Source organism: Diabrotica undecimpunctata, chromosome 9, assembly GCF_040954645.1.
Source record: "Diabrotica undecimpunctata isolate CICGRU chromosome 9, icDiaUnde3, whole genome shotgun sequence".
Lineage (NCBI taxonomy): Eukaryota > Metazoa > Arthropoda > Insecta > Coleoptera > Chrysomelidae > Diabrotica > Diabrotica undecimpunctata.
The window spans coordinates 38,319,918-38,344,292 of NC_092811.1; the positions used below are offsets into that span (position 1 = coordinate 38,319,918).

Consider the following 24,375-nt stretch of genomic DNA (forward strand, 5'->3'; position numbering starts at 1 on the left):
ATGATGCGCCCATATCTGGTAATATGATATTATTCTTTTAATGTTTGTCGGCAACCAGTTTTTTGGGTGTTTCAACTGACTTTATAAATACTATACCCCTTTTGTTTTACTTTTTGTAGTGGCCCCAATCCAGTCCCTTAACGGTCGGTCGATGGAACACGAACGAGTAATGTGAATTTAAAAATAAAAATACAAAAGTTGGTTGGTCGGTGTCGAACGGTTGGTCGTGGTCGGTCGGGCAGTCTGATGCCTACCTAATACTTTTTTTGTTATTTTTTCTGTATTTTTTGATTATTTGGGCACTTTTACTAGCTTCCAGCACAGAAAACATTAAATTTTGAGTTTTTTTTCACTTTTTCGGCTAAGTCCACAAAAAATTTGGGCATTTTTGAGGCGTTCCGTCTTACTAAATAACTACCAGAAAAATATTTATGGGTGTGGAAACTATTTTATACTTATTCTACACTTATAATAATTTCGTAAAAGTAACTTTATATTTTAAACATTCATAATACATATTATACAAAAAAAATATGGCAACACTGTGACGCAGTGGCGGTGCTTTGACCAATTGACAAAAATATATTTGGTTATGTTATGTTGTGACTTGTGACTGTTTTGTGTTTTGTGTGATGGTGCAAATGGTGCTGGTTGTATTGATGTTATTAGTGGTCTGTGGTATTGATTGTCAATTGTGTGCTCAAAATTAATTATTGTGAAAATGATGTATTGTGAAAATGATAAAATCGAGTTAAATAAGATGAAAGTGAAACAAGAAGATAATAAAAATGAATACACATGTAAGGAAGAAATAGACAATGAGGGAGGTGCTCTTTTTGATACCCTTAAAGTTGAGATTAACGAGGAGCCCAAGAGGGAAGCTACAAATGATGGATTTGATTATTTAGTATTAAAGGGGAACTCTATAAAGACAGAAAAAGAACCATATGAAGATAAATTGATACCATTTGAAGAAAAAGAAACACGTGATAAAAGTAAGTAGTTAAAAGAGTACTGCTCTTTATAAAATATTGCTACTAATAACTTTACTGAAATATTCTTAATTGCGCCAAATGTATGAAAATGCAGGTCCTATTTGCAATGTTAGGTGATTAAACCTTAATGAAAATCATAAAATTTGAAGAAGAATTTCCATCTATAACTTGGTCTTCAGTTCTTGAAAAAAATTGCATAACCCAATCAACAACCAGAACATGCATTTTAAATCAACAACATTGACAATCAACAAATCATTAAAGGTAACTGTAACATGCTATTAACCTTTCAGTGCTGTTAACGTGAATTATTTAAACATAAGTGCTAACGTCCGTTTCTAGGACCATGTATTTATAAATACCCTAGTACTATTAATTTAATTTTTTTTAATTATTTATTTTAAGGGTCTTAATAAATATAGTTTTAATTAAAATAAATACAGTTTTATTTAAAAATTATATTTACGAACATTTATTTTGACAAAAATAATTCCTTAAAAAAACAAGCAGCTGTTGTAAAAAGTGAGAAAAGAATCCTTAAAATCTTACTATAAACAAAAAATTGTCTTTTATTTGTAAACTAAAAATGAATTTATCCACTTATAATACCCACATTTAAACAATTCTAATAATATAACGTAACTTTAAAATTAAAAAAGTCAATCTTTTTCTGAACATTCCACATATATATACCTTTAATTATGTTCTAAACACATACATTTATTACACGAGTAACAACTGTACTTTGTTTTTCGCCTTTTCTGGCTTCCACAGTAAAAACAACGACCATGAGGTTTTCCAATATTTTGCACATTCAATGTGATATCAAACATTTCTCTGAGTCGCATACTTATTATCCTTCGCATACCCATTGTCTCTAAAAATATTCTTCTAAGTGTTATGCATTGGGGCATCCGATCAGAATTACACTTATGTATTTTAAATGAATTTATGCCAGCAATATTCAATATTGCATAAAAAATCACCATGGACCAACGATTAGTTGATCTTGCACAATTGTAGCTTTCACACATCTTATCAATAGTGTCCACTCCTCCTTTGGTTGTGTTGTAATCAATTATTATGTTAGGCTTACCAGTATGTGGATCCAACGTATCATCATCATAATGCATAGTTGACATTGGGAGCACAACTTTTTTCGGTTTTGGAATATACGAAACAATAGTGCATTTATCTTGAAATGCTAACATACTTGTAGAAGTAGGCCTATTGACAGGTGCCGTAAACTCCAAAGGCAGTTCTGGCTTATTTCTTTGAAGAGTTTCAATTATAGTTAGCTGATGATTGGCCAATAATGTATCAGCTAGCTGCTTAGTGTTAAAAAAATTACCAAGAGTAACATTTCTATTTGTACCCCAGATAGGTCTGCACAAACGTACTACTAAATCAAAAGTCTGTGTGGTTTGCTGGTAGGGTCCCTGTGGTTGCTGACCAACATAAATTTCTAAATTTGAGGTATAAGCTAATTTAGCATCAGTCAAAGCATATATTTTTATACCATACCTATTTGGTTTTTTTTTGGCATATAAACCTTGAACCACAGCGCCCTCTAAAGGCTTCTAATTTTTCATCAACTGTACAATAGTTTGACATGCTGTAGTGTTTTGGCAAATTGGTGTTGAAGTTTCAAAAAAGTTTCATATAGGAGCTAATTTATCTGTTGTTTGTCTCTCTGTACGAGTTTGTTTATTATCAAAGGGAATAAATGCCAATAAAAATTAGAATCGTTCATATGACATTGTATTTCTAGTATACCCATCTTTCTGTAGGTTCTATTCAGAGGATCAGCATGTAGTTCAATATTTATGTTTGTATTTATCACAATAAGTTCCAACATCTGCTCTGTTATAAAACAGTCCCAAATATCACTAAAGATTAATTTCTCCCTAGCACCTCCCTTTACAGCTGGTAAATACGTAACTAAATTTTCTGCTCGTGTACGAATTCGCTTATTATCAAGATGCTTTCACCATTTAGTTTTTTATCCTTACCAAAAAAAAATAGGAATTCTTCAGCAAATATTTTCTGCTTCTGACTCATGTAAAATATCATGTTCTGCTTCTGATATATCCTGTTCACTATCTGTATCAAGATTTTGTATTTCAACTTCATCTTCTTCAGAACTATTCGCAGAATCATTGCATTCCAATTCATTATTACTGTCAGCTAAAAGTCTCTGTAAATAGTTTTGCTCCTCCTCGTAGTTCATTTCTATTTCTAAGAAGTAAAAAAAAATATTTTATTCACTAAAAATACAATGCTAAAAGATACAATCCCTACCTTTAGTACAACCACAAAAGCTAAAGTCTCTGAGACTGAAATTTTGTGTAACGAACGAACTATGTATCTAAGTTAAAAAATCTTTTAAAACTAACAAGGGTTAGGTAAAATATGAAGCTATTGAGTGACCTGGCCCAAATATAGAAACAGATCGTTAATTATCGGTATAAATAGGTTCGCTCCGTCTGTGAAACCATACGTTAGCACTGAAAGGTTAAAATAAATGTATTTTCTATCAGGGGGAATTATAACATGAACCACCATAATATTTGACCACGTGTCAGATTCAATAATCTGGGCTAGTTGTGCATTTCTTTGTAGATGTGCATATTTCATTGTCTTGTGTAGGATATTTGGCACTGGGATTAAATTGTTCTATTTTTTACTAATTCTGCTGCTATTATTTTGTATAAGTATTACACTACTTCTTGTTGCCTTCACAATTCTACCATTCCTATCTTTAATATTTACTTACTCAGTTTTCCACTGAACTTTCTTTTTCTCTAAATTGAATCTCTATGCTTCCAAGCATCCAATCCACATATTTAGAATAGTTATTTTAATTTGGAGAACAAAAAATTTGTTGATATCCATAACTGACTTTCTTACAGTGGTCCATGACTTTTCAATGGTATATCTAGTCATATTACCGAAACTATTGTTTATTTCTTCCTATCTCAATTCTTTGAATTTGCTATACTTGAGAATCAAATTTGTAGGCAGTAAAATCTCCGAATTGTGAATGCGATAAACCAACAACATCGTTGCCAGTTTGTAATGATAGATATTCTAGCAATTTATCATTTAATCATTGACATGCAGCAAAATTATCATATTAATGATCGTTTTGTATTTGTTAAGGTATATAATAAAATGTATTTAGTAACATCAATATTTATGTATAATATTATATTTATATACAATACTTATATATAGAAAACATTTAAAGTACGATAATATTCTTTGTAAAAGTCATACATGACAACATCGCATTCTAGGACCGGTAGAAAGGAATAGTAGATCAACGTTGTCATAATATAGAGAGAGATAAATTGCTCATTGACTTCCTAGCTTAGCCTTCAGTAGCGTATCGTTCACACTGTTGCAGTGACTTTTAAAAATTAATCTTAATATATTATGATATGAGACTTATATTTAACTTTGAAGTGTATACTTCTTATCACAAAAAAACACTTACTTTCAAATTCCATAATCTTGTACAAAACATACGAGACAAAGAAACTTTCTATGACATTTAATGAGAAACTAGAATTTTTTTTAATGACATTTTTTGTTTGTTACAAAAATTAATTATCAAAAAGGCAGGTAGAGAGATTTACCGTGCTGTTATTTCAATGAAAGGTTTCTTTTCATTGGAATTACTTATATTTTAAATATACTAATTTACATAATTATGAAAATCCAATTTTGAACTTGCCGATTACATGAAGTGAACTTTTACTTTTAGTGAACATATAAACACTCACACATATATATTATAATTAAATAAAATAAATCGAATCGAATATACCTAATATATATAAGAAGTATTCATTTTTTTAAGAGCAAAGTATATTGGTACAAAATGTATTTTAGTTTGAAAACTAGGTTAACAAAACAAACTTACTTACATATGAAAGTAATCTTAATAAAATGGTTCGACCTCCACAGGAAGTTAAAACATTAATCATCGTATGAAGACGACTCGTCGGCTGATGAAGAGCTATCGCGATCACTATTATTTACATTGATAATTAATGGTTCAACCGAAATGTCCACTCTTGTGTCTAAGTCCCACATTCTATCTTCTTCTTTTATAGTGTGTCTTATACAATTTTTCCAAGACTCAGGTGTGACATTTTGTATGACAGTAGCTAACAAGCATTTCACCTCCTCCATTTTAAAACTCAAGTTTTCCCTTGCCACTTGGTTTTTTATTTGAGCTCATATAAGCTCGATAGGGTTCAGCTCACAATGATAAGGAGGGAGGCGATGTACAATTATGTTGTTTGCACGAGCTATTTCATCGACTGCATATTTCTTGAAAACGGGTATATGTATCCTCACGAGGTTTAATAATTGTCCTTTCAACATGTTGTCATTGAATGGTATATTTTTTTGAGAGAGCCAGTTGATTATTTCACCTTTTCGCCAGGCAGTCGTTGGTGATGCCTCCCACCGTCGACTGTGGTATGACGCATTGTCCATAACAACGACAGAATTTGCTTCAAGGCTTGGTAAAATATTTAAAAACCAACCTTCGAATCTTTAAGCGTCCATTTCCTCATGGTAATCGTTGGTTTTCTTGGATTTGAATAGTAACAAGCCGTTGTCCAAAAAACCCGAATCGCTGCCTATATGTGTTATTATGAGCCTCCATCCTTTACCCACTGCTGTTTTTAATCCTAATGAAAAGCTCTTCAATGAAGGCTTGTCGACGACTTTTAATTTCCAAACCTTGCCACACCTTTGAGACACTATGAACTTGATTTAGCCAAGTTTCATCTAAATAGTATTCTTTTCGTCCTTCACGACGATACTCTCGGATTTTTTGTAAGTAATTTCTCCGCCACAAAACAATTTCATCTTTTTCTAAAAGAACACTATTCTTGCTTCTTTTTATATATTTAATGTTCATTTGTTCTAATGTTCGCAATAAAACACGTCGTGATATTTTGGGTATTGAATTATCGGAATTTATTTCAACTTCAACTTTCTTTAAGGTTGGGATTTCGTTCCGAAAAAAGAAAGCATGGAATTTACTCCGAATAGCATATTTGGTAATTAACTTTAGTCAAATCACTACACAGGGTAACTACATCGTTGACCGACATACTTTTATTCCTTTCACGGAGTCCACAATACACATTGAATATAATAGTTTTTTCTCCCATCTCGAAAAATTTGGACGTCGTTTACTTTTACTGCTTTCACTTTCCATATTACTCACAGCAGTAAAATAAGTGTTCACTGCTTAGATAATCTAATCGATATGTGAGTCATATCCTGCGGTGGGGCTACGATGAATAGAATACTATTTTGCTGACGTCACGTTGCGTAGCAACGACGAATAGAATCGACGGTTGCTGGGCAACGTGATGTCAGCAAAATAGTATTCTACTCATCGTCATCACACCACTGTTTACTTCGATAGCAAAACAACTGAATACCTGAGTAGCCGACTTTCACCGACTATCGCGGTTTTAAGGAGGTGTAACTATTACCTTCTAAACTAAAATTATTATTTATTGTAATTAATTCAAATTTCTAAAACAATAATAAAAAGGAATAGGTTGTACAGCGATGTAGTATATCTTTTCTAAGTAAAAATATTAAGAGAATAAAAGTTTTGATTCTAAAAGTATGTCGAGTGGGAGATAAAAAAATTGAACGTATTAAACGAGCACTGAAAGATATATGTGGCGTCCTTCATTATTTTTAGTTGCGAATTTTGATTTCTCGTTACAAAAAACTCCAGCTTACCAAATGTTGTGTTGTTATCCCATGCCTATCACGAAATATTTAAAAATAAAAGTTTAACTTTGACCCCCTTTATTTTGGTTATTATCAACTTTCGTACTAAAGTAAGTTAGTTTAAATCGGCCTATTTTAATCTCAGGAATCTAAGATTAAGTTATGGCCATTCGTTACCAAACACCATGTATATTATAGTTATATATATATATATATATATATATATATATATATATATATATATATATATATATATATATAATAACCCAAATGTCAACAATAACCATATTAAAATTAACATAATTATAAATAGGTACATATTTATTTAATACAAGTAGCTTTGTCGTAACTTCTTATGATATTTTTCGTACGCCATTGGAAGACCTACAATAGCAATGAACCATCACTATTACTTCCAAGAATTTACTGCCTAGATTTCTGGATTCTGACTATAACACCTTGTATTTCGTTTTTTTAAGTTCTTTTCCTTAGTTTAACATTGGCAGCTAAAGAAATATGCTTAGACTGTAAGTCCACTTCAGGTAACCTATTAATCTATGTAATAATATTTGTTAATGTCCCAATTTATTGTCATATAGTCTATTTAATTAATTTTCATTGTTTCCCCTTTTTATGTGTTTTCATGTTTTTACATCCATAACGGATAGGCACCACAAGAAGATGTGTTTTCAACCTTTAGAGCTCTTGCAACTCTTACACATTAAAATAGTTGTCTGAAAATGAATACTTGCTTAGTTTTTTTAAACATTTATGGCCGCCCCAGGTTTATACATTATGGAGCATTTGTAAAAAAATATTTTGAAATATTCTGAATCTGTCTTAATTTTTTTTTATTTATATTGAAGTTTTATACACTTCATTATTAATATAACCCCAAATAAATGAGTCTATGGTAACCTGCGTGGTCACCTGCGTGGTTTCATTTGTGTTTGAAGACCCTGCATATTTGTAACTAATTTTAAAATGTGAAATTTACAGCTGTTCCTATTTTTGCAATTTTGTAAATAACTTTTTTGGTATCTCCTGTAGAAACGGGTAAATATGTTTCAAAACCTCGTGGACCTCGTAAATACGCATGCCCGAAAAAATAAATGGATCCTAAAAACATTTACCATTTTAATTTCATAGGAAATTAGGCGACAGGGTAGGATTTGCACGTGCTAATGATGTCCAGTATTTCCAATAAACATGACATATTATGTTTCTCTAATCTTAAACATTCTAGTTATGCCATTTTTATTTTATCTCACATTGAGAGATGTAATAAAAATTTACGACTTCCCGTCTTCACTGCCGATAAGAATTGCTGTGTAAAAATGAAAAATATTTACATTGCACTAATTTGGCTTATAAATAAACCTTTTAAGAACCGAAAAAAGTCTAGAGGACAAATAAATAAATAAATAACAAATCAATGTATTGTATGATAGAAAAATAATAGGATTTTGGTTTCAAATTTAGCAAAATAATATGTTTATATGAGACGAAAACCTCGAATTCCTTGGGAAAAATATTCCCATGAGATTTTTTGCATAATCACTTTCATAAAATACCGCAGAATAATGTTCAAGAGGTCTCTCATACAAAAACTCGTCTTAATTTATTAAACCGTTTTGTATAAATCCATTTTTAGGTTGTGATATGGGCCTCAAACAACTAAAAACAATGATTTTAAATTAAATAAGACCAAACTAAAGTCTCAGAAACTGATAGAACAAGGTTTGGTGAATTCAAAAATAATTGTGTGTGTTTTGAGCCTTTAATCATCATTTTTTGTTTTTTTTTCAGTTTTAAATTATTTACAAGTTGAAAACGATCACCTTTAGAGAAAAATTACAATTAACTTTTTTATTCTGAATGATCCAAAAAATGATAAAATATTAAAAACGATTGTTTACAAAAAAAAAAAAAAATATATTAAAGCTATTTCACTAACGCAAAAACTAGTTCATCTCTGTCTCGCTACGATAACACGCTAAAGAGGACTGCAAGTTTTTAGCAATGCCTGATATCATTGTTTCGTTCGTCGATCGACGTCACTAAATGATTACGTCAGGTCCACAACTTATGAATTATTTCTATAACGGAATTTGTCAGAAAAGATGATTACCCTGTATATGCCTTAAAATTTTTCGATTGAATAACTTCTCATCGTTTTTTGTCAGAGTCAATGATTCTGATCCATGTTAGGACTAATTTGATAAGTGTCATAAATTTTACATTTTGTTCTTATTATATTGTTAGATTTTAAGTGTTTGACAAGTCCGTTATGTTTTATTGGCGTTGTATATTCTCTTTTTGACGTTTTCTCTAATATTATTCCCTGAAGAGACTAATGAGCCTAGATGTGTAAAATTCTTTACATTCTCGTAGTTGTAGTGGCCTCAGTTTCTGGAGTTGCCTAAGTCCTTTTGACCTACAAATGTTCATTTATTTTGTTTTGGCATAATTGATTTTTAGGCCGCTGTTTTCTGCTGCTTTCTCTATTAGATTTAATACTTCTGTCATAACATTTCTGCCTCTAGCTATGATATCAACGTCGTCAGCAAATACTAGTATTTGTATATGTTTTGTTATTATTTTTCACCTGGTACTGACCATTGATTTTCGTATGACTTTTTTTCGGGTGATGTTAAATATAATGCAGCATAAAGCGTCTCCTTGGTAGTCCAAGCAGTACTCTCTTAGTAAAGATCGTATCAGTTGATTCATTTTGGATTCTGATTTTGCTCTACACTCGTAAAAATGTTTCTTCGATAATAGTAATCAGTTGCGTTGCTATCTTTAACACTTTTATGGACGATTGTTCGAACGCTAATCAAAACTTGATTGTAATCAAATATTTAACTAAAATCAAATACGTCACATTTTGAGGTTATGTTGACTGATTTATTTTATTCAATTTTATTATTTTGCGTTTTAATTTAAAATAAGCCATATAATTAAACTCTTTCTGATGTTAATTTCATGTTTTTATTTACAAATCAATAATAATAATAATAAGCAATTTTTAATATTTTTGACATCTGCTGGGACATATTTGATTGTAATTTAATATTTGATTACAATCAAATTTTGATTAGCGTTCGAACAATCGGCCCTTAGGTGTTTGGATCTGGAATTTTCGATTGATATAAACATAGGCACTCTAAAAGTCAATGGGGAGGTGATTCGTGTCTGTATCAAATTCGCCCACTTTTTCTTGGGTTCTTCTCAGTGTAAAGATTAGATCTATTGTTGATTTTTACATGCAGAAACCTTATTTGCTCATATACTAAATTGCTCATATATTTAGTAACGTTAAGCTCGATAATTTCCACATTAGAGTTGGTCTAGTTTTTTTGTGTAACGGCAAGATTATTCCAATATTCTATTCCAGCGGATGTTGTTTATTTTTCCATATGGTCAGTATATGTTCGAACATTGGCTTAATAGTTAGTCTTCGCCGTCTTTTATCTCATATTGACGAAAATTAAATCTGCACAAACCATGCAAATTTTTATAAACATACTTACCAATACATGGTTTAAGTAAATGTTTGCTGCCTTTCAAAAAGCGTGTGCTGGCTTTTGCTTCCAGCTACGATAATTATTATATTTTTATTAATATTATAATTACTGTTAAATAAGTATACTTTGTTCTATTAAACATAACCCCGAGATTTACCGACCATAAAATATTGTTTTATTTAAGGACATGATGGTGGTTTAATAGATAATAACGATTTTAGGTTCTCGCCATGAAGATATACAAACTGATGAACAGTTATTCAAAGACTATGTTAGAATTACCGCTGATATGGACCAATGTTTAAGTGCCTCGACGAATGTGAACACCGAGAAAAACTACTTTACCACTGAAATTTGCGATGTACAGTATTCAACAAAGAATCATTTAGAGCCAGATACGAGGGTTTACGTTGGAGACCAAGTTTTCACGTGTACAATATGCCTTAAAAACTTTTCAGAAAGTTCTGATTTAAAATCAAGTGTAAACAGTCACGCTGCAGGAAAAAAACATTTAACGTGTGGAATTTGTTCTAAAGAGTTTAATAAAGATAGTCTTTTAACAGTACCTACTGGAGAAAATACTTTTCCATGTGAAATTTGCTCCGAATTATTTTCACGAAAGTCCGTTTTGAAAGAACATATGCGATTACATATTGACGATAAACCTTTTTCATGTGAAATTTGCTCCAAAAGTTTTTCACAAAAATCCGGTTTAACAGTTCATATGGGAGTACACACTGGCGATAAACCTTTTGCATGTGAAATTTGCTCCAAAAGTTTTTTACATAGATCCAGTTTAAAAGAACATATGAGCATACACACTGGCGAAAAACCTTTTGCATGTGAAATTTGCTCCAAAAGTTTTTTACATAGATCCAGTTTAAAAAAACATATGAGAATACACACTGGCGATAAACCTTTTGCATGTGAAATTTGCTCCAAAAGTTTTTCACATAGATCCAGTTTAATACAACATATGAGAATACACACTGGCCACAAACCTTTTTCATGTGAAATTTGCTCCAAAGGTTTTTCACACATTTCCAGTTTAACACTACATATGAGAATACACACTGGCGAAAAACCTTTTGCATGTGAAATTTGCTCCAAAAGTTTTTCACAAAGATCCAATTTAAAAGAACATATTAGAATACACACTGGCGATAAACCTTGTGCATGTGAAATTTGCTCCAAAAGTTTTTCACATAGATCCAGTTTAATACAACATATGAGAATACACACTGGCCACAAACCTTTTGCATGTGAAATTTGCTCCAAAAGTTTTTCACAAAGACGCAGTTTAACAGAACATGTTAAAATACACACTGGCGATAAACCTTTTGCATGTGAAATTTGCTCCAAAAGTTTTTCACATAGAACCAGTTTAATACAACATATGAGAATACACACTGGCCACAAACCTTTTTCATGTGAAATTTGCTCCAATGGTTTTTCACGCAGATCCAGTTTAACACTACATATGAGAGTACACACTGGTGAGAAGACTTTTGTATGTGAAATTTGCTCCAAAAGTTTTTCACAAAAATCCGGTTTAACAATTCATATGGGAGTACACACTGGCCACAAACATTTTGCATGTGAAATTTGCTCCAAAGTTTTTTCACACAATTTCAGTTTAACACGACATATTATGAGAGTACACAGTGAGAAAACTTTTGCATGTGAAATTTGCTCCAAAAGTTTTTCACAAAGATACAAGTTAACAGAACATATGAGAGTACACACTGGTGAAAAACCTTTTGCATGTGACATTTGCTCCAAATTTTTTTCACATAGATGTAGTTTAAGAGAACATATGAGAGTACATACTGGCGATAAACCTTTTGCATGTGAAATTTGCTCCAAAAGTTTTTCACAAAAATCCGGTTTAACAATTCATATGGGAGTACACACTGGCCACAAACCTTTTGCATGTGAAATTTGCTCCAAAGGTTTTTCACATAGATCTAGTTTAACACAACATATGAGAATACACACTGGTGAGAAAACTTTTGCATGTGAAATTTGCTGCAAAGGTTTTTCACATAGATCTAGTTTAACAGAACATATGAGAATACACACTGGCGATTAAGCTTTTGCATGAGTTTGCTCCAAAGATTTTTTACAAAGATCCAACTTAAGAGAATATATGAGAGTACACACGGGAGATAAACGTTTTGCCAAATTTACGAAATTTGCTCAAAGAAGTTTTGACGAAGATCGAGGTTAACAAATCATGAGAATACACACCAGTTTTTTTAAAAGATCAAGGTTAACAGAACATTATATAAGAATACATACTGGAGGTAAACACTTTAAATGTGAAATTTGCTGCAAATTCTTTTCATATCGGTTATAAATAACCCTTTATCTTGTTATAAAAGAATATACCGTGGAGATAATACTATTGCATGTGGAATTTTGTCATTTACCTATATAAAAATGCTAAAAACAGTAATGAATTTAATAGGAAAATATAGACTAGCGGAATTCATCTTTTTTATTTATAGTTGTAATTAACAAACGAGTCTACATAAAAGTGTTTTATATCATTTGTGATTAATAAATAAACAAGATTTAATACTGAGAGCCTTATTGATTTTTTTGAGCATTTATAATTGATCTGCAATATTAAGTTTAAAAGCGATTTAAACTTAGGTTTTTAGGAACGTAGGTTAGGAACCTACCTGCAGTACGACTTTTATGCGTAACTCTCAAGTTTTAGTAATATGTGTATTTAGTACTTTGGTGTTCGTAATTAAAGAGAACTGACATATCAGCGAAACATATGTCACTCTAATATGATTTACTATGGAATCACTAACAGGAGAATATTACTGTCATTGCATGTGGTTGCTTTTTTAAAGACAAATCACCTGCTATGATTTTTCTGACGGGTATTGTTAAGTTTAAGTTCATTTCATATAATCGAATGAATCATCTTTTAAAAAAAGTCATCCGAGAAATTCAACTCAAAAATATTGACAATATCAGAAAGTCATCTACTTTAAAATGTATAATCATTGTTTTTTTACGAGTAACAAAATTTGTTTTTATTAACGTTTTTTATGTTGAGAATTTTTTTTATATTAAACACCTACTGTGTTTATACCATTGGAATCTGGTCAAAGCTGACCAATTATCAATTTTTATCTGTCTTAATTTACTAAAGGATGCATTCTAAGAGCTTACACTATGGCGTCCTCTTATTTTATCTAACAACTATGCACTAATACCTAACATGCAAATTCACAACACAGCACTATGCTCTGCTTTTACACTAATTACACTTTACATTAACTTAAATGGTTTTGTTCGTTTGAGTCTTCTGTCTAACTCAGTATTATCGAGGAGCTGGATGGCCTCGATGTTTACGTATTTATGTAGCCGTTGTTCGTGACTACCTGCCATCTTCTTGATAATTTTATTTACATCTTCCATCTCAAAGTCCTTGTGGAGGTCGACATTTTTTATGTACCAAGGAGCATCAACGATGTTCCTTAGTACTTTATTCTGGAATCTCTGGATGATCTGGATATTACTTTTATTAGCACAGCCCCACAACCATACATCCATACTGGTCTCAGTATTTGTTTGTATATCAGTTGTTTATTATGTGTGGACAAAACTGAATTTCTTCCCATCAGCCAATACATTTTCTTGTAACGGATACCTAGTTCCTCCCTTTTCTTTTTGATATGGGCTTTCCAGCGAAGCTTTGCTCAAGTGTGATAGCCAAGTATTTTGCAGTAGATGCGTGCGATATTTGGGCATCAGTTATTCTAATTGGAATGTTTTGGATTTTTTTGTTTGTAAAATTAACGTGAATTGATTTAGACTCGTTTAGTTTAATTTTTCATTTTTTTGTCCACTTATGGATTTTATCTATTGACAACTGTAATTTTTCTGCTGCTTCTTCACTGGTATCACCTATTGCTAGAATGGCAGTATCATCTGCAAAGGTGGCTATTATGGTGGCTGGTAAGAGTGATATTGGCCTGTAAGAAGAGACTTCTGTTGGTGATTTCCCTGGTTTTGGTAATTATCTCAGCTATTTTCCATAAATTTGGGACATATCTTAATCTAAAAGCAGCATTAATTAGGTTGGTAAATTTTACTATGGCTGTGCGAGGCAGGTTTTTTAGTAATTCTCCAGTAATTAGATCGTATCCTGGGGCTTTCTTCAGATTTATGTTTTCTTTTATTTCATCAGGTACTTCTTTTGGGGATTTGGTCTGATTGTCTCTTCTATCTGATTAGACTCTATCCATATTTGATCATTAATTTGGTCTTCATGTGGTATGAATGTATTTTCTAAATATATGGCAAATATCTCTGCCTTTTGCTTATTGCTCCTGGCCCAACTTCCACTTTAATGGGTGGAGAATGGATTACTGGTCCTTTTAGCCTTTTCGTTGCTTTCCATAGGGAGTATTCAGTACTGCTATCATCCCTCAATTCTCTCAGATAAGAACTCATTGATTTATTTTTTATATTTTGAATCTCTCTTTTAAGCCTTTGAGTTGCATTGTTCAAATTCGTTTTATCTTGAGGAGCTCTGGTATGTTGCTACCTCCTTATTAGTTTTCTTTTATTCTTAATTAACTTTTTAATTTCCTTCGCATAGTTGTTTCTTTTTACTTTTGATACTTGAATCTGAGTGTTTTCCCATGCTGATTTTTGTATATTTCGAGCAAACAACTCTACTTCCTCATCTAGTTGTTCAGATATTTTTAATTGTACAGATAATTCATTTTTTTCTTCAAGGGTTTATTTAAACTTTCCCAGTCTGTTAATTTGTTGGTTAATATTGGATTACACTCCTTTCAAATAATCATGTCACTCAATGTGAGTATTATTGGAATGGTCTGAGTTCATATCCCAACAATCATCAATATCTACATAATTGGCTGAGATATTTTTAATAATGAAAAAATCAATTAAGTCCGGTATCTTGTTCCGATCACTTGACCAATGCGTCGGTCTACCCGTTGATATTGGTTCACATTTCTGTTCTTTCATGGCTGCCAGCAACTCGTTCCCTTTTGGTGTTGTCAATCTTGATCCCCATTGAGTGTGCTTTGCATTAAAGTCACCTCCAATGATATATCTTTTTCCCATACTCTTCAGATATTCTTCATACTGTTCTTTTTTAATGGAATGCTAGGAGGGCTATAAATTGAACTTATAGTAATTTCGCAATTAGTTTTGAGCTTACACATATTGTGGTTGCTTGTATGTGTTCAGTTTCATATTTTAGCTCCTCATAATGCTGAATATTTTTTATTATTGCGCTGCCTCCTTTTGCTGCATTGTCAGGATGTATAGTGTGGTATATCTTGTATCCTCTAAATTTTATGAAAGATTGTTTAGTGAAATCCACAAGGAATCTACGTTCCTGTAGTTGGCTGTATACTATATATTAAAAATATATGGTATATGTAATATTTAACTTTTAACTCGATTATAGAAGGCCATGTATGTCAAAAAACAACATTTGGTACCTGGTAAATGTAGAACTTTTTAAGTTATAAGTTCATGAACTTAAATATCTGATCGGGTATTTCCGTTAACACCGAGATTTATTAAATCTGTTGATAATCTAATTGTATTTTTGGGTACACAAGATAATACCCAGCCACAAGAATTTGTTTTGAATGCCAATATCGCTTCCCGTATCAAGGGTGGTTTGATTCCTTTGGTCATATATATATATATATATATATATATATATATATATATATATATATATATATATATATATATATATAAATATATATATATATGATGGTGTCTCCATGTGTCATATGGACACATGGAGTAGACAAACTTACTGCATTTCTAGAAATACATTAACAGTATCCATCCCAAGATCAAGTTTACGATGGAATTAGAAAGTAATCAACAACTACCTTTCCTAGACGTCTTAATAATAAAGAAAGAAAACGGCAACATTGGATATACAGTGTATCGAAAACCAACCCACACTGACAGATACCTACATGCAGATTCACACCACCATCCTGCACAATTGAATTCAGTCATAAAAACTCTGACTATAAGATCTGAACGACTAACAGACGAAGAACACAAGAAAAAAGAAATGCAGAAAGTTACAAAAGCGTTAAAAAACAACGGCTTTTCCACACACAGAATCGAAAAGGCACGAAGACCACAAAAAACAACAAAAGAAATAAAAGAAGACGAAAAACCGATTGCCAAAACCACTCTACCGTATATTAAAGGCACAACAGAGAAGATAAGCAGGGTCCTGAGAAAACACAAAATAGAGACTGTCTTCAACACCGACAGAAAAATCGCAAACATATTACCATCTGCCAAGACAAAGATTCCCCTAGAAAACCAAGGAGTATACAAAATTCCCTGTGGAGAATGCGATAGAGTTCCTGTAGTTGGCTGTATACCATATATTAAAAAATTTATTAAAATCCTTTGTAAAAGGTATATATTTAAAAACCCAAACGGGCTATGTTAGACAAAACGTTTTCGGAATCCATAATTCCATCATCAGTGTCTAGGAGTACATGAATGTAGCCACTAAATATATGGGTAAAAACCCGTTAAAAAATAATTAGTTACATTTGGTTTACAGTATTTCTTATAAATTATTAAGATGTTAAAGTTTCCGTTGTATTAGGTAACATGGCGACATATGACTCTTGCTAGTCCTGAGACGGTGTGTCTACGAGGACAGTTGCTTCCATAAAGTCCTCGTCGACACATCGTCTCAGGACTAGCAACATCACGTGGAGTCATATGTCGCCATGTTACCTAATCCAACGCTAACTTTAACATCTTAATACTTTATAAGAAATACTGTAAACCAAATGTAACTGATTATTTTTTAAAGGGTTTTTACCCATATATTTAGTGGATACATTCATGTACTCCTAGACACTGATGATGGAATTATGGATTCCGAAAACGTTTTGTCTAACACAGCCCGTTTGGGTTTTTAAATATATACCTTTTACAAAGGATTTTAATAAATATTTTTACAATGTTGCATCACTTTATATTCAGTGGGAACACCCAAAAAATTTTGGTGAAATATTTAGTAGCAATTATTCAAAGCATATGTTTTGAATAGGTAAAAGAATAAGACTTCCTCACAATCAATTTAATCTACTACCAACGACCGGTTTCGCATACTAAAATTTGCTATGCATCTTCAGGTCAACGGTACATGGTAAACTAAATGCTGAAAATATAATAACTCGTATTAGGATTTTGTCTGGTACAAAATGTATAGCAATTATGCCAATATTATATGTGTGCGATTTATTAAGTATGAATTTAAATTAATTAAATAAAAATTAAGGGAAAAATGATTTAGTGAAAATTGATGTTACTTGCATCCCGATATAAGGATTGTTATTAAATGTTTGAGAAAACATAGTTTAAAAATCTGTTATGGTAAATTGATGACAGGTGATCATCTGTTTAACTGCAACTATTTAACAAGTAAAGGGATAGTTCTTGAGGGGAATCTGATATTAACAACTAGGATAGGAATGTAGGTCTTATATAAATTGTTTGTTGAAAAGTAAATGTGATGTTATATTATTTAAAAGTTATTTATATTTATTGAAGAGGTATATTTTGAAATATGTGTTATTTATTGAAATTATTTATCTAGAACAGGCAGCGCTGTAACAAAGTAGAGTAAGATAGATGTTCTATTTTTGATGTTAGTTTGGGTGTGCAATTACTCCCAATTATATTTATCAAGTAAATGAAGATCCAATCTTGGTCTATTTTGGACAAAAAGAAATTATTGTGATGTCATAAAATTGAATTGGAATTAAATTTAAAGAATTACAATTAAAAAACATTTAAGGACAAACAGAACGCATTCACAAGACAAAACAGACATCAAATAAAAAAAATTAAAACATTTTTAATTCCTCACTCTCCTGGTCAGAATTTCATCAATTTTGTAAAAGGTATTATCGAATTATATATTGAGAATTATTCCAACACTGTGTCACTCAATATCTCCCAGAATTAGGTTTGGTAAGAACTAAAAAAACGGGACAGATATTTCAGTAATTGAAAGTACTCTCTAGCTATTCTAAGCTTTCTAAAGCGCAAATACAACATCTATACTTCGATATTTCCTCCTAGAATTGTTGCTAAAATTCAAGTAAGCTGCAAACCAATCACAGAGTAAAAAAGATACCGAGATCCGCTCATAAAAACAGAATATAATCATATCTCGGCATCTATCAGATTAGAAGTCAATAAGTTGAAACAACAATAGTGAATGTCAGATACTTCTGACCTAGACTACCGAGATGGTGGCAAATTCTGGAACAATTTTAAAATCATAAAACTAAAATAAGTCAAACACTTTCACACTTCCTATTTAACAGTATCTTAAGCAATCCTTAAGACAAGACCGACACCTTTAAAAACTCACTCTCGGCCGCCTTCCAATTCCCAGATAACCCAAAATTCAACCAGTGATTCGGTAAACCGAGCAGAGAATGGAGGACATACTGTATGATTCTCTACTTTACATATAAGCTAAATAACATGCGATAGTTTTCCCAGTTTCAAGAAGAACAAGGTTTTAGGTCGGGACGATCGTGCACCCACGCTATGTTTATAATGAGATAAGTCTAAGGGAACTCATTAGAATACAACAAACCGGCATATCTATGTTTCGTCAACCTTAAGAAGACATTTGATCGGGTCAAATTAAATGACGTTGTCCACTCATTGTACGCAAGAGAGATACCTCTAGGAATAATCAAAACGATTGAAAATATCTACCAAAACAACACAATAAAAGTAAACGAAGAACTAACTGATCCAGTTGAAGCTGGCAATGGGATAAGGCAGGGTGCGTTTTTTAAAAATCCAATTTTCCTTATTACAAAAAATTTGTTTATTTCCACGATTTTATCTCTTATGCCATTTTATGAATCGATAGAGGAATATTGATTCTACTTTTAAAAATTTTCGTATAAGGGTTACTGGTGCCTCATGTAATGTTAATAGGTCCGTGATTTTATTCTTCGTGCCATTTGGACGTTTGTTAGTGTTGGCGATAAGGAAGCTGCAAAAAAAGGCATAACCGCAGATCAGGAAAAAGAAAAATTACGCTTTGGAAAAGTTGCAAAATGTTTCAGCATCGGTCCGAGATTTTCTCGCTTATGCCGTTAAAACTATACGATGCTTATAGCCGGAGTTTGCCGGAGGCATAAGTCGTATATTTGGTAAAAATTGAGTGAATTTCCACGATTTTCTCCGTTATGGTACTTTGCATACATATAGAAAACTATATATTGAGCTTTTGAAGATTATGTTTATAATAAAAAGAATTCTTTTTCCTCAAATTTCCATTAATTTCTTTACCATTTGTAACCTTCTTAAGGGCAGAATAGGCAGTAAGATCTCCCAGACTATATCTACTTCGACCTGCTAACCATTGGGATTTTCCTAAGGATTTATTTAATGTAGCAACATGTCTTGCCCTTTCACCTTTCATTTGCGCCCTCAGAAGAAGATAACAAATGTCTAATATCGAATCGATTTCGACACTACCGGAGTCGGAACTGTAGTTGAGCGGAGAACTGATTACCCTAGTTAGATATCGTAATAAGTTGACTTATCCAAAAATTGGAACGTGTGATACCATGAGTGCATGAACAGTTCTGTGTCGATGCCCACATTTTTCCACATCAATTTAATGTTAACACTTGGGACACCACTTTTTGGTATGTAACTTGCCAATGAGGCACTGAGTTTTTTGGCATTTTCATCCAATGTTGAAACTGAGGAGTGTATATGGAACGTAACCTTCAATTCGACAATATCATGTAGTAGCTTCTGAACTATCACTAACGAATATTGCGGATTTGTTGGGCTTGCGTTCATAACAAGATCAGGAAGAGCATTCAGCTTTTCTGCTGACATACTTGGGAAGTTTTGTTTGTTGCTACTGAATTTGCATTAATTTTTAAATCCAATTTAATTGAGAGAATTTGTTTCTTGAGGTCTGCCAGCTGTTTTAAAAATTTCCTCTTGTTAAGCTTCTAATTCTGCCATGCCAGGCATTTGATGGTTATTCTGGTCGAATACCCTCGATTTTTCGTACCGAACGTAAACGAATAAATAAAATCTTTTATAAATAAATAAAAATAAAATTTTTCCATAAATCTTTTTCCCATACAAATATTTTCTTACTAAATGTAGAGTCAATTTGAACTTTATTGCTATTAAATCAAGTTTATATTAAATTACTAGCGGACCCGACAGACTTCGTTCTGTCAAACAGATTTGGAATGTGGCAGTTTATTTCTTTAATTCTCCTGAACAGAACCGTCACCATGATGATAGGGCGGTGTGTGAGGTTCAGCTCGGGTGACCTAAGTATCTTCGCTTCCAGAACTTTGGACCCACTAAAAACCTCGACTGGGATGTCTGCGAGAGGGCTTCAAACTAAGAGGGGAACTTAACGTTAAAATCTGATTGAAAAATAATTTAAAGGGATAGTGGAAACCTAAAGGTGACAAATATTTATAAAGTGAGTGCTTCAATGACAGAGATAATTAATTGTTTATTACTATTATTATTAACATAGGGTTAATAACCGATGTAATAAAGAATAATGAATTAAAACGTATATAAGTATTTTCAGTAATCGCTTTATTGTAAATCAAGTGAATCATAATTATTAACAAAAATCTGTTTTATGTTTATTATAGTGCTTTATGATATACAATGTTTCTTGTTTGATTACCTGGTGAATTTACAAACAAATCTGACGGTTTTCCAGCACGGGAACAGGTAAGATCTACGGAGCAATCATAACACATTTGGCGGTGCAATGATTTTATTAGCAGGAGATTATAGTCAAACATGCCAGTGATTCCACGATCAACGCCAGCTGATGAACTTAATGCATGTTTAAAGTCCTCCAATTTGTGGAAACATGTCAAGGTAATACACTTAAGCAAGAATATGCGTGTCGAGTTGCAAATTAACCAATCTGGAGACATATTCTCTAAACAACTCGTTGACATTGTTAATGGCAAATTTCCTATAGACACCTTGATTGGTTGCATTAACTTTCCTCAAAGTTTTTGTCAGTTAACTCGATTAAAAGATTATTCAAAAGGTGTTTCCAGATGTTGCTCAAAATTACAGAAACCATGATTGGACGAGCGAACGGGTTATATTGTCTGCTAAAAACATAGATGTAAATTAATTAAATTTCAAAATTCAAGAACAAATTACAGGCGAATTGAGGATATATAAATCAGTTGATTCGGCTACTAACCAAGATGATGCCTTGGTTAGTAACTATCCGCCTGAATTTTTAAACTCGCTGGATTTACCAGGATTGCCACCTCACAATCTTCAATTAAAGGTTGGATCGGTAGTTATAATGTTGAGAAATATACCAACCGCATCTTTGCAACGGCACACGGTTAGCGATAAAAAAATTATTGAACAACGTGATAGAAGCAACTATGCTGAAAGGAAAGTATAAAGGAGAAGACGTTTTGATACCACGCATCCCAATGATTCCGACTGATGTACCATTTGAAGTTAAACGACTACAGTTTCCAGTGCGGCTTGCTTTTGCTATGACCATAAATAAGTCTCAGGGGCAATCATTAAGTGTTTGTGGTATTAATCTAGAAAACCCATGTTTCTCACATGGTCAATTGTATGTTGCCTGTTTCCGTGTTGGAAAACCAACAGATTTGTTTGTATATTCACCACGTAATCAAGCAAAAAACGTTGTATATCATAAAGCACTACAATAAAAATAAAACAGATTTTTGTTAATAATTATGATTCACTTGATTTACAATAAAGCGATTACTGAAGATACTTATATGTTTTATTTCATTCTTCTTTATTAACCCTATGTTATAATAATAATAATAAATAATTATTTATCTCTATGTTTTGTCATTGAAGCACCCACTTTATAAATATTTGTTACCTTTAGGTTCCCACTATCACTTTAGATTATTTTTCAATCAGGTTTAAACCTTCAGTTCCCCTATTAGTTTGAAGCCTTCTGACAGATATCCCAGTCCGGGTTTTTAGTAGGTCCAAAAGGGTGGCCAAAGTTCTGGAAGCGAAGATACTTAGGTCACCCGAGCTGACCCTCACACACCGCCCTATCATCATGGTGACGGTTCTGTTCAGCAGAATTAAAGAAATAAACTGCCATATTCCAAATCTATTTGACAGAACGAAGTCTGTCGGATCCGCTAGTATATATATATATATATATATATATATATATATATATATATATATATATATATATATATATATATATATATATATATATACATATATACAGTATACTCACTCTATAACGAACACGGTTATTACGAGGTTTCGCTTATAACGAGATACATTAGATGTCCCGTGAAATTTCTATTGAACCATAACCCTCTATAGCGAGGCAAATTTGGTTATAACGAGAGAAAATAAGATCCAAAAACGTGTTTTTTTTTTACGTTTTTTGCCCGGTCGTGGCTATAAATAAATACCTTTTTAAACGGCCCCCTAATAAACGTAACTGCCGCCCGCAATAAACAAACTTCTTTACAATGAATAAATACAACTGTTTCACGTCTTTAGAAAATATGATATATAGAATAAAACTGGACAATTTAAAGCAGTTAAAAATGAGAGAGTTCTTAAAATTGCAGAAGCAATAGTTTATGTTATTCTTGGAAATCCGCTTTACCTATACATTATGTAGTTGGAAAAAAATGTAAGTACAGATTTTTTGTTTTAACGTATATCATTGACAATAAAAGTAAACAGCTCTTTTTTGTTTTAATGTATTTCATTGACAATAAAAGTAAATATCTTTTTTTCATAAACGCCGTTCAAACAATATTTATTAGCATCTTATATTGCTCCGAAAGGCTTCACTATAGGAAGTCAATGTTTTAGAAAACTACATATTCATATGTATGCACAGTAATATTGTTGTTTAATATAACGAAATCGGCTTATAACGAGGTAATTAGTCTGCCATTTCAGTTCTCGTTATAGAGGGAGTCTACTGTATATATATATATATATATATATGTATATATATATATATATATATATATATATATATAAATATATATATATATATATATATATATATATATATATATATATATATATATATATATATATATTAATGTGATATCAAGAATTTCAATTTTAAAACTTTACAAAAAATATACTCTGTGGATGGCGGATGCTTATAAATTTCGTATTCACACCTCTTTCTCTTAACTCCCCTTTAAAACGTTCATTTCTAAAATATGTCGCATTATCCAATAAGATGTTGTCTGGTCTCCCCACTGTTCCTATGAAATCGTCGATTTTCCGAAGTATTTCGACTCCCTTCGTGGTTTTACATGGGTACAATTTGACATATTTTGAAAAAATATCCACCATAACTAGGATGTGTTTATTCCTCTGTGTTGTCATTATCAGATCGCTCAACATATCAATGGCGACAATATCAAGTTTCTTCCGAACTATGACGTTTTTTCTGACGTTTTCATTTTTGAAATTCCTACTTTTACACTTCTGGCATATTACACAATTCCGGGTCACTTCTTTGGCTATTTTATAGTTATGTCGACAGATGTAGTTCTCCCTGAACATAAGCCATGTCTTGTGTTCCGTGTCCGTTGTCACCTTGTAACCTTATAAAAACTTCCTTTGCCATCTGCTCCGTGATTACATATAATTCTCTGCCATCGACCCTCTTAAAATACAAATTATCTTCTCGTTCAGCTTCTTCTTCCCTTATTATGTTTATGCCTACGTGAAGAGTTTTGTGGTCTTCTTTTGCGGAATTGTTCATCTCTTGTTAGAGCATCAGCCAAAATATTTTCAATTCCCTTGATATATTTAAATTCAAAATCATACTCTTGAAGTAAAAGAATACCCCTATGAATTTTATTATTTCCAGCCTATTTCTCATAATATGCACCAAAGCTGCATGATCTGTCTCAATTGTGAATTTTGCCCCAAGTAGGTAAAAACGTAATTTATTCACACAA

At 32.0% G+C, this 24,375-nt stretch overlaps 1 protein-coding gene across 3 annotated transcripts in view; it reads left to right on the top strand.

Annotated features, from left to right (window-relative positions):
- Positions 1-641: 641 nt before the first annotated feature.
- The window catches only part of LOC140449873 (uncharacterized), a 55,525-nt gene continuing 31,791 nt past the window's right edge, over positions 642-24,375 (top strand). For 2 of the 3 annotated variants that reach the window (XM_072543261.1, XM_072543260.1), the window contains exon 1: positions 642-995. In XM_072543261.1, the coding sequence (XP_072399362.1) occupies positions 722-995 (274 nt within the window). In that variant the 5' untranslated portion in view covers positions 642-721. Of the gene's footprint in view, positions 996-10,521; positions 12,835-24,375 lie in introns of those variants that run through there. The other variant, XM_072543259.1, reaches the window with a different exon arrangement.